Raw genomic sequence first — 12,572 nt, 5'->3', positions numbered from 1 at the left:
GAAGGAAGGAAGGAAGGAAGGAAGGAAGGAAGGAAGGAAGGAAGGAAAAGAGGGAGGGAGGAAAGATGAAAGGGAGGAAGGGAGAAAGGAAAGAAGGAAGGAAGGGAGGGAGAGGAGGAAGGAAGAGATAGAGGAGAGGGGGAGAAGGGAGGGAGGGAGAGAGAGAGAGAGAGAGAGAGAGAGAGAAAGAGGTTATTTTTATTGCATATGTTTTGTCCTATTGCTAAAGTCCCTTGATTAGCACAGCAACAAAAGTTAAAAAACACATTGGATATAATAACCTTATCTAGGCACACCCAAATAAGGTGGTGGTTACAAAAATAATAAGATGGTCTCCCTCACCTAATCACATTAAAATTAGTGTACAATTCAATAATCCATTTCTGTACATGTCCATGCACATGCACACACTCATACAAGACATGTATCAATATGGTATGAATTGAGACCTTAAAAATCTCCTGTTCCCAGATATCTCTCCTCTATCTGCCATCTTGCTGAAATTACACCATTTGGGTTTTTATTCTTTGGCATTAAGGAGTTGCTGGTTCTAGGAGACCTTTTTAAAATGAAAATGTAGCCAGAAATGATAACAAATGAAGCTATTATCATCTATAAACAACTTATTGTGAATTTGATCAGTTTCCTCTGGAAGAATTAGTGCAAGACACTGAAGGAATTAAAGTTATTTCTCCTCCTCTTCTTCTTTCTCTTCCTCTTCCTCCTCCTCCAACTCATGTTTATAAGAATCATTCTTTTTATGAAGCCTTTTACATACACTATTTCATCTGATCTTCACAATAGCTCTGTGATAGGTGTATATAGTAGGATTTTTGTCCTCACTTGACAAATAAGAAAACTAATAAAGAGATGACATATCCAAGGTCCACAGATAGTAAATGGCACAGTGTCAGGACTTAAACCCAGGTCTTTTGCCTCCAAGTTTAGTGGAATAATTTTGGGGCTTGCATGTGGACAAACCTGAATGGGGTACTACAATGAGGCATTAAGGATACTAGGGGGCAAGGCCGGGGAATAGGAAGAAAGCTTAGTAAATGAGGTGAGAGGACAATCAAAACGAATTTCAAAGACTTTCATGGGTTCAGTCTTACAAATATGTCCAAATTACATGACTATCTAATTGTATCTTTATAAAGATGTAACATGAAGACTCCATTCTTGGGGATCTGCCCTCAGAGTCAAAACTAGGAAGCTCACTTGCACCTAAAATATTTGGTGGGATATGGGGGGAAAGCAATGAAAAGGACATTAGGAATTGGTTTATAGCTGGTCCAGAGGGCAGTCTAACCACAGATATAGCTGAACCAAGAGAAGGGGCAGCCCATCTCCCAGAGAGTCAAATCAGAGCTCCCAGGAGTGTTGAGAGGGAAGCTGGTCCAGGATAAGGACCTCTTAAAGAGATAGGAGGCTAGTGCTTAAATCTTTTTATGTAGTGAGGTTTCCTGTTGTCCTAACTCAAACAGTAGGGATAGCAGCAACTGCATCTTATATAACTCCCTATCAAGCAGAGGAAAGGGTTTGAAAAAGCACATATGGGAAGATGATATATGCACAGAGAGATGACAGAAAGCTCACTACATTTGGAGTCAGAGGATCTGTGTTCAAATGTTGCCTCTTTTCCTTACTACTTTGTATGACTGTGGGAAAATCATTCCCTCTATCTGGTCCTCAATTTCCTCATCTGTAAAATGATGAGGTTGAGCTAGATAACCTCTTAGGTCCCTTCCAGCTCTAAGTCTATATTTCTATGAATTTTAAAGAAGTAAAGTTCTCTCTTTCCTGATCTTCATCCCATCAACTAAATCAATCAATTAGAACTACCCTGAATGTTAACCAACTAGGGAGAAGGCAGAGGTAAGCTTGATGGGACTATTAAGGTCTTCAGTGTATAAAGGGCTAACTGAGGGTCCTATGGCCTTTTTAAAAATTCTATCAGAGCAAAGATGTCTCATATGATTTCCTAGTGGAAAGAAAATTGTTTGCCTTCTATCTACTTCGTCTCTTGACCTTCAACACCCTCTATTCCCCTCCACTGTTCCAGGTCTGCCACTCAGAACAGTCTATCTCTGTGGCCATACCAGTTGCAATAATATAACTTGCTGTGGCAGAAAAGGTGATGGTGATGGTGATAGTGATGATGATGATGATGATGATGATGAAGATGAAGATAATAATGTAATAACTCCTTCAAAACACAGTCAAATATTGAATCAACCCTTTATTCCTGGTATAAATCCAACATTGTCTTAGTATATAATTTTGTTAACATAATATAACCATTTTGCTGATATTTTATTCAATATATTTGCATTTATAATTATTCAAGGTTTTGGTCTATACTTTTCTTTTTCTGCTTTATCTATCCCTGATTTAGCTCAGAAGCATGTTTGTCTCACAGAAAGAACTTAGTAAGATAACTTTCTCTATTTTTGCAAAGAATTTATGTAATATTATGATTAAGTGTTCTTTTAATATTTGACAGAATTCACTTGGAGGTGAATTCAGGTGGTCCTAGGTTGCTCTCTCTGACCCTTTGGGAGGTTTTTTTTGGGGGGGGAGTCTTCTTTAATTTCTTTCTTGGAGACCAGTATTATACTGTGAATCTGGGTACTTCATATTTTTATAAATATTACTTTGTTTCATTTGTTATTAGTTTTGTTGGCATACAAGTAGGTGAAATAGTTCTTAATAATGTCCTTTATTTCACTTTCATCTATGAATTCTCTTTTTTTTTCCTTCTTGATTTAAAAATTTGATTTTCTCTTTCTGTTATCAGATTACCTAAGAACTTATCTACTTAAAAAAAATACCTCCTAGGTTTATTTACCCATCATTGTACTTTATGTTTGTTAACACTTTTATTTACTTATTTTTTATTTTCAAAATTTCTATTTTTGTATTTGGTGGAGTTTTTTATTTGTAACTTTTCTATTTTTTTTAGTCGTCCCAATTCTTTGAATTTTTCTTTCTTTTGCTGAAAGTGTTTAAAGATATACATTTCCCCTAAAATTGCTTTGATTGTATCCCTAAAACTTTGACATCATGTTTCTTGTCATTTTCTTTAATAATGTTATCTATTCTTTCTATTATTTGTTCTTTCACCCACCAATTCTCTAGGGTTAAATTATTTAGTCTCCCTTTGTCTCTGAATCTTTTTTTAAAACACCCTTTATTGGTTACAATTGTATTAAGTTATGGTCAGTAAAATAAATTCTAATATTTCTGCTTTTCTACATTTGTTTATGAGGTTTTTATGTCCTAGCAAATGGTCAGTTTCATTCAAGTTGCCATATACAACTGAGATCTATATCTATATCTATATCTATATCTATACCTATATCTATATTCCTATTGAATGATCCCCAGAAATCTATCACATCTATTTTTTTAAAATTCTACATAAGTCATTAACTTCTTTCTTATTTATCATTTTGTTAAACTTGTTCTGAAAGATGTGTATTGAACTATCCAATTATTAAAGTTTTGTTGTCTATTTCTCCCATAATTCAGTTAACGTTTTTTCAAGTACTTGGGTGCTATGCCATTTGGTGCATATATACTAAGTACTGATATTATTTCATTATCTGTGTCTTTAAGCTTCAATACACCTGAAGTATTAAAAATTGTTTCAATCCCTCATTTTAACTCCTTGTGAATCATTAGGTTTCAAGTGTATTTTTATAAACAACATATTGTTGAATTCTTCTAATTTTATTTCACTACTCTTTTCTATTTTGAGTGAATCCGTACTATTTACGTTCACTATAATGATTGCTCCTTGTACATTTCCCTTCATCTTATGCTTTTTTTCTTTTCTTCCTGCTCCCTTTTTAGAAAAAAAAAAGGATAAAGAGAAGGCTTATGATCGATACTAATAATCTGCAATTGAAATGAACTGTTTCTATTCCATTGTTTCTCCCTTCCTCACCAAGCCCAGACCCTGCTTATTAGTTTGTACACTTTCTAATCCCTTCTTTATGCTCATCCTTTCAAAGCTTAGCCAGTTTTTGTGTTTATCTGCTCCCATGCCACTTCCCTGGGATGATTCCTCTTCTCTGCTCCTGCTAGCTTCCATGTTATTCTGAGCTTACGGTGGTTCCCCTAGTGCTCCTTCTACCAGCTTCCTGCAGTTATTTATTTGTTTGTATATGTTCAGCTCTGGACTAGACAGATGAGCTAAGGATACATGAAGCTTTTCCTGATCACTCCAGATGCTCATATCTTTCCCCAAGAAATTTGCTTTGCATTAATTTATTTTTCCCTGATAGAATGTAAACTCTCTTAAGGTAGGAACTATTTAATTTTTGTTTATGTGTATGTGTGTTGTCTACACGTCAATGTTAGGCCAGAGCCTAACACAGCTCCAGGCCAATATTTGATGCCTAATACAGCAAATGCTTGTTGCCTGCCTCACTGACTGACCAATTAAAACACACCCATGGCAGAAGTGATTTTAGAAACTATTAGAGCCCTGCAAAAAGTCATAAGAAGATTATATTAATATCTAGCTTATATATATGTATGTTACAAAACTTGAATGCCATTTTGCCCAGTTAGAGGTAACAAAAAAGAAAATTGCAGAATAGAATCAATAAATCAAAAGAATATTAGAAATTTTAGATTCCCTTAATCAGCAATTGAAATCAAGTCAAAAGGTTAAGGTGCTATAAGGAGTCAAAGTAGCAAAAAAAATTCTCTTTAATTTAAACCCATATTACAGAAGCTTGAGAACAATTATATCAAAGAAGATACAGAACCCCTGAAGAGGAAAAACTTCAAGTCACCTATATGGTTGTCAGAAGTCCAACACAACCAAAATATGAGTTGGGCAAATGCAAAAGTTTGAGTGCCATTAATATAACTCAGGTCAAGAGAGGTGACTGAAATTCTAGCTTCTTTGCAAAACTGGACAGTACTGGGACTGGATAAGATCAATAATTATTGCTTCAAATGTTCCAAAGCAGAGCAAGAATTACAAGCAAAGCATTCTACCGACTTTTTCTCAGATGCAAGTCTGATTCCACTCTTTCTTAAGAGAAGCCATTACACATCTAAATCCAAAAGACAGCTAGCTGACACAGTGGATAGACTGCTGGACCTGGAATCAGAAAACCTAAGTTCAGGTCTGGCTTCAGACACTTACTGTGTGACCTGCAAATCACTTAACCACAACTGTAAAATGGGGATGATTATAACACCTATCTCCTATGGTTGCTGTTAAGATTAAATGAGATAATATTTGTAAAATCCTTAATAAATAGAAGGTGCTTAAAAAATACTTATTTCCTTCCTTCCAGTAGATGACTCCAGATATAAAACAACTTTGTGTTTCTGTATTTTATATGAAATATTCATAGCTTTCATCACCCAAAAAAATCTATGTACACTTAAAAGAAAACAGTATTTTGGCTGAGGAACCAAATGAGTGTGTCCAAAAGTCTCAGGAGGATAAAGAGCAACTTATGATTAATCACTAATTATTGAGTAAACTTCCCAAAAGCACCATGGCATTTATACTGCTTTTAAAGATTATATCAAGCCCCTTGACTCAGTTTCCCAATTATGGCTTATTCACATGCTATGAATATAAGAAAGAGAACCACATATATTAAGAATGTTAGAGTTTTTGAAGACCACCTGGAAAATTGTTTCTTATTTAAGACATTACTCTAATGTGGGATGTAAGCCTACAGAAGATGAATTCAAACCTCAACATCTTCATCCAGTTTCAAAACATACATATTTTAACTACCTGAGTTCAGTACTTTTTAGTTGTGACTGATGCCTTGTGACCCCATTTGGGGTTTTCTAGGCAAAGACACTGGAGTGATTTGCCATTTCTTTCTCCAGCCCATTTTACAGATGAGGAAACTGAAGCAAACCTTAAGTGACTTGCCCAGGATCACATAACTAGTATGGGTCTGAGGCTAAATTTGAACTCAGAAAGATGAGTCTTTCTGACTCCTGACTGGCACTCTATCCACTTCACCACCTAGCAGCCAGGGAACTTCTTCAGCAACAGTATACTAAATTTGAAATATCAAAGAACAGTAATAGTAGCATGGTGACTTGCACCAAGACTATTCCTATCCAAACTCCATTGAATATAAAATAAAAACAAGGAAAAAATAATAGTAGCAGATATTTATGTAGCAGTTTATATACATTATGTCATCTGGGCCTCCTAATAACCCTGTGACATAAGTACTACAGGTATTATTATCTCCATTTTAGAGATGAGGAAACTGAGGATTAAAGAAGGTAAGTGACTTGTTCAGTCTCACTTAGCTAATAAGTCTCTGCTGCAGGATTCAAACCCAGATCTCTCTGACACCAATATCAGCCCCCTGTCCATTGCTCCATACTATCACTCTGAAGGTCATTTAGTTGACTTCAATAGGAGGACAACTACAAGAGCTTTCTTCCCAGATACCCAGGAGAAGAAAGAATTAGCAGTGTTCTCCAGAAGCTTGACTAAAAGTTACTCCCATTTGATTTAAGACTTGGTAAGAGGAGGATGAGTGAGCTCCCTATGTCCTTACTGACCTCAAGACAGAGATTTGGATTCAGGACTATCACTGGGCAAGTTTTTTTTTTAATTTTCAACAGGTCAGGCCAAAAAATAAATATAGATGTATGTGTATATGTGCATATGTGTGTACATATAGTGTACATATGCACACATATACAATACATATTTACATATACATATACACATAAAGCTATATATGCATACATATATACCCACATATACATATATACATATATACACATACAACACACACACACAAGCGTAGCAACCTACAATCCTTGAACTGAATAAGATCACCTCTCATCTTTATCTAGTCCATTCCCCTGCCTTAAAATAGACAATACATCTAAGCCTGTCCTTGATTCTAAGGAGGAAGAGACTGTGATACTGGCTGCAGGTCTATCCTAGAGTGCAATTGGTATTTTAATTACTAGTTCGTGATGTCCCTAAGTTGGGCATAATAACTGAGAATAAATTAAGACAGCTTTTACCTCCTCTGATTCCATTTGAGACTTGATTTCTTCTTCCACGAATTCAATAAAGGCATCCAGGGTATATTCGCCATTATATGGTACAACCTAGGAAAAAAGAAAAGCAAAACACAAGATAATGGTTCGACTTTCCTTGAAATTACAGAAGGAAAGCATATTATGGCTACCTAAGTATCACATGAATTTGGAGTTGGAATGGGCTTTAAACATCCTCTCATCAAAAGCTCTCATCTCACAAAAGAGGAAACTGAGGCCCAGAAAACTTTAAGCAACTTGTCTAAGGTCAGGATTTAAAACACTGTCCTCTGACTCCAAATCCAGTTTCCTTTCCAAAATACCATATTCCTTGGCCCAAGGATTCCACACATGGTAATAACTAATAGGGTGTTACTGCAGTTTTAAGCTTTAATAACTTCAGAAATATAAATGTTATAAATTTATAAAAAAACATCATTTGAAACATTATTTAAAATTTTTAAATATTGATATATTTCATTTTTTTCAAGTATATTATTTTTATTTTCAGCTATTGTTGCAAGAAAGAGAAAAAGGCAGATCTCCACCTACAGGGCCCTAGGGATCCTAGAATTCAATCATTCCTCATGAGAGTGATGTGTACATAACTTCTGAATATATTTGTGTTCAAAGTTCACACTTACTGTTTTCTCATTGGATTGCAGCAGTCTGGAGAGTCAGGTAATGCAAACAGCGATAATCTCATTTTGCAGATGAAAAAATTGAGTCTTGTAGATGTAAAGTGACTTGTCCCAAGTCACACAGCTACTAGGTGCCAGGGGCAGAATTTGTCTTCTTTTTAATTTTTAATTTTTTTATTTTTAACATGTGTTTTTAAAACTTTGGGTTACAAATTTTCTCCCTTCCTCCCTCCCCACCCACCCTCACTGAAAAGGCAAGCATCTCGGTACAGATTATAGATGTGTAGTCATGCAAAACACTTCCATAGTAGTCCTGTTGTAAAAAACTAAGTATATTTCCCTTCATCCTATCTTACCCCCATTTATTCTATTCCCTCTTTTGACTCTATCCCTCCTCAGAAGTGTTTGCTTTTGATTATCCCCTCTCCCAATCTGCCCTCCCCTCTATCAACCCCCTGCTCTCTTGTCCTCTTCCCCCCTTATTTTCCTGTAGGGTAAGATAGATTTCCATACCCCATTGTGTATGTTATTCCCTCCTTAAGCCAAATCCTATGAGAATAAGATTCACTCATTCCCTCTCACCTTCCCCCATTTCCCCTCCACCGTAAAAGCCTTTTCTTGTCTGTTTCATGTGAGATAATTTACCCCATTCTACCTCTCCCTTTCTCCTACTCCCAGTATAATCCTCTCTCACCCCTTATTTTTATTTTCCAGATATCACCCCTTCATCTTCAACTCACCCTGTGCCCTCTATCTATCTATACATACATATAATTTTTCCCTCCCACTACCCTAATACTGACAAATGACTCATGAGTTACAAATATCATCTTTCACTGCAGGAATGTAAACAGTTCAAACTTAATAAGTCTCTTATGATTTCTCTTTCCTGTTTACCTCTTCCATGTTTCACTTGAGTCTTGTATTTGAAAGTCAAATTTTCTATTCAGCTCTGGTCTTTTCCACAGGAATGCTCGAAAGTCCCCTATTTCATTGAATGATCATTTTTTACTCTGAAGGATTATACTCAGTTTTGCTGGTTAGGTGATTCTAGGTTGTAGTCCTAACTCCCTTGCCCTCCAGAATATCATGCTCTATGCCCTGAGGTCCCTTAATGTAGAATCTGCTAAATCTTGTGTTATCCTGATTGTGTTTCCACAGTACTTGAATTGTTTCCTTCTGGCTGCTTGCAATTTTTTCTCCTTGACCTGGGAATTCTGGAATTTGGCTACAACATTCCTAGGAGTTTTTCTTTGGGGATCTCTTTCAGGAGGTGATTGGTGGATTCTTTCAATTTCTATTTTGTCCTCTGGTTCTAAAATATCAGGGCAGTTTTCCTTGATAATTTCTTTTTTTTTAATTTAATTTAAAAAAATTTTTTTTTGGCTAGGCAATGGGGTTAAGTGACTTGCCCAGGGTCACACAGCTAGTAAGTGTTATGTGTCTGAGGCCAGATTTGAACTCAGGTCCTCCTGAATTCAGGGCCAGTGCTCTATCCACTGCGCCACCTAGCTGCCCCTCTTTGATAATTTCTTGAAAGATGATGTCTAGGCTCTTTTTTTGATCATGGCTTTCAGATAGTCCAATAATTTTTAAGTTCTCTCTCCTGGACCTATTTTCCAAGTCAGTTGTTTTTCCAATGAGATATTTCACATTCTATTCTATTTTTTCATTTCTTTGGATTAGTGTTACAGTGCCTTGATTTCTCAAATTGTCCCTAGTTTCCAATTTCTCCATTCTAATTTTTTAGGAAGTATTTTCTTCAGTAAACTTTTGAACTTCCTTTTCCATTTGGCCAGTTTTGTTTTTTAGGGCATTCTTTTCCTCATTGGCTTTTTGGACGTCTTTTGCCATTTGGGTTAGGCTATTTTATCAGGTGCTATTTTCTTCAGTATTTTGGGGGGTCTCCTTTAGCATCACTCTCAGTTTTTCCTCTATTTCTCTTACTTGCTTCTCAAAATCCTTTTTGAGCTCTTCCATGACCTGGGACCAATTCATATTTTTCTTGGAGGCTTTGGATGTAGGAGCTTTCGCTTCATTGTCTTCTTCTGGTTGTATGTTTTGATTTTTGTCATCAAAGTAAGATAATACAGTCTGACTCTTTTTGCACTGCTTGCTCATGATCTCAGCCAATTACTTGAATTATAGACTCTTTGTTAAGGTAGGAGTCTGTTTCCAGTGTGAAGAATGTACTATTTCAAGCTTCAGGGGTTTTGTGCAGCTGTTTCCAGATATACTTCTAGGGACCTGTAAATTTTCAGTTCTTCCAAGATGCTATGATCAAGGATGAGGTGTTTACTCCTTTCCTGGCCTGTGCTCTGGTCTATGGGCACTCTTTTCTGTCTTGAAACTGTGAAGAGGGTTTCCTCTCCACAACCACTACAAGCTCCACCACACAAGTGCTCCTCCTTGTCCTGGGACTGCCACCCACAACTGTGACCCAGATCCAAGCATGGGCAAAACAAGAGAATCCTGCACCAGCAGAGAGATCCCTGCAATCCCCCTCTGATCAGTCACTCAATTCCCCCTCAGTCTGTGGGCCAGAAGCTCAGGAAGCAGCCGCTGCCCCAAGGAATGGGGCTGGGATCCTGCGCTCCTCTCTCACTGCAGTCACAGACTTTTCCCACTGACCTTCTAAGTTGTCTTTGGTGTTCAGGGGTTGAGAAGTCTGGAAACTGCCATAGCTGCCCGCAATTCAGTCCTCTGAGGCCTGCTTCAGGGTCACTGCGGCCTATGCGCCCACACCAAATAGCGCTCCTCTTCTCGCGGGGTGCGATATACCTTTCTGATCAACCATCCAGGCTGTCTTTGGCTGGAAATTTGTTTCACTCTGTCTTTTTGGGGGTTCTGCTGCTTTAGCATTTGTTTAGAACCATTTTTATAGGTATTCGGAGGGGTTTGGGAGAGAGGTGAAGACAGCCACTGCTTTCCTGCGCCATCTTGGCTCCGCCCCTCCTGATACATTTCTTATTAAAATTCAACATAACTACCATCCTACACTATATGTTTCTCTAGGCAATTTTCAAACTTTTAAAAAACATCAGCTGCTACTCAGTGACTCAAAGGATTGCATTTCTATTCCTAGCCTTAAGATCATTCAGAGAATGAAGTTTTTATGCATACGTGACAGTTTTGACATGACCTCTACCAGAAAAAGTCTATTAGAGATAGATTAAGTGACCTAGGTGGCCAAGTAAGAGGGCCTCCACAACTAATCCACTGGTCTAAGAAAGCATCATCCAGAAACTGCTCCATGCAGAATACATAATGACAGAGTGTTCCATCTTGTCAACATTAAAATTTTATTATTCAAAGTTCACAAAACTAGGTAAGTGTAGAAGGAATGTAAATAATTAAGTTTTCAACTGATTTTTTTCTAAGTTTATAGTATTTATACTTCTGAAGTTACTAAAAGGTTTAAATGTCCTAAATTTTTGGGACACTGTATGTGCACGCACGCACGCACACACACACACACACACACACACACACACAGTTTGAAATCTTTCAAAGTTTTTTACATACCTTTTCTTTTCTCATTTGCTACAACTATTATGATTCCCATTTTACAGATAAGAAAACTGAGACTCAGGGAGGTTAAATGACTTAGGTATAGTCACCAAGGGAATGATAATCAGCATAAGAATTTAAATCAGGTCTTTCCTGAGTCCACTATATTGTGATGCTTCTTCTGGTGTATAGTTTTTATAATCTTCCTGAAATGGTTATTGCCTCTGGGATAATTTTTGAATGCCTCCATCTGGCAATTCAAGGTCTTTTAATTCCCAATCTTTCCAAACAAGCAGCCTCTCTTCCAATTACGTCAGTCTCCTGAATACCCGTTCCTTTTCTTGGCTCTAGTATTTTAACCTGCTTGGAATGGCCCATTCCCACCCACCCCCTCTACCCATTTAAATCCTACCCATCCTTCAACTCCCCATCCAAGTATCTCCTCTGTGAAGGATGTTCTCCAACCACTCAAGTCCACACTAATCTCTCACTTTTCTGAATTCTAGACACTGCATTGCTTAACACTTTATTGCTTCCTAACTGTGTTCATGTATTTGTCTTGTCTCCTCAGCTAAACCAGTAGTTTCAAACTCAAATAGAAACAGGAGCTGCAAAATGGTACATAAGTAGCCTGTAGCCACATAATGACTTAGGAAAGTGCATATTAACATTACCTATGTTTTATTGTATTTTTATTTATTTTGTTAAATATTCCCCAATTACACTTTAATCTGGTTCTGCTAGCCCTTGAGGGTATTGTGAGTCATACGTGGCCCTCTGGCTGAGTGTCTGACACTCATGGGCTAAACTCTGGGTCCCTGAGAGGAAGGAACCCTATATTATTCTTTGGCTTACACCCCAATACAGTGGTACCATGTCAGCACAAAATAGGTGTTTGGGGAAAAAAAAAACTAGTTGATAATTGAGAGGTAGTTGATGGGAGGGGTAGGGGGAGCATTGGGCTTGGAACCAGGCAGGACCATGGAATCTCAGATTTAGGGTTAAAAAGGACCATAGATATCCTTTAATGAAGTAGTGTCAAATTCAAATAGAAATGGGGCCGCTAAATTGTACGTAAAAATGTCTTTTGCTGCTAAATCATATATAAGAGAATGCTGAGGCAATAAAGAAACTGTAGCTATTTCTTTATTGCAAAGATCAGCAATAATGAACTTCTGTCACCCTCATTTTTTGCATCACTCTATCACTGAACTTGTTTCTCATTGTTTATTATTTTTTAAGTCAATTTGCTTTATGTATTGGTCAAGCCTTCTCAAAAAGAGACTAGTTTCTCTAAGGTATGATTCACTAAGAATGTGTGTGTGTGTGTGTGTGTGTGTGTGTGTGTGTGTGTGTGTGTGT

General features: G+C 37.2%; 1 protein-coding gene across 1 annotated transcript in view; it reads right to left on the bottom strand.

The window, feature by feature from the left end:
- PDILT (protein disulfide isomerase like, testis expressed) overlaps positions 1–12,572 on the bottom strand; it is a 70,170-nt gene that overhangs the window by 322 nt on the left and 57,276 nt on the right. Inside the window, 1 exon segment of the mRNA XM_027874928.1 lies at positions 7,045–7,131. Within this exon segment, the coding sequence (XP_027730729.1) occupies positions 7,045–7,131 (87 nt within the window).

The sequence above is a fragment of the Vombatus ursinus genome, unplaced genomic scaffold (assembly GCF_900497805.2).
Source record: "Vombatus ursinus unplaced genomic scaffold, bare-nosed wombat genome assembly UNPS02014807.1, whole genome shotgun sequence".
Classification (NCBI taxonomy): Eukaryota; Metazoa; Chordata; class Mammalia; order Diprotodontia; family Vombatidae; genus Vombatus; species Vombatus ursinus.
Note: the sequence above shows the minus strand (reverse complement) of the source record. Positions and strands in the feature narration are given on the sequence as shown.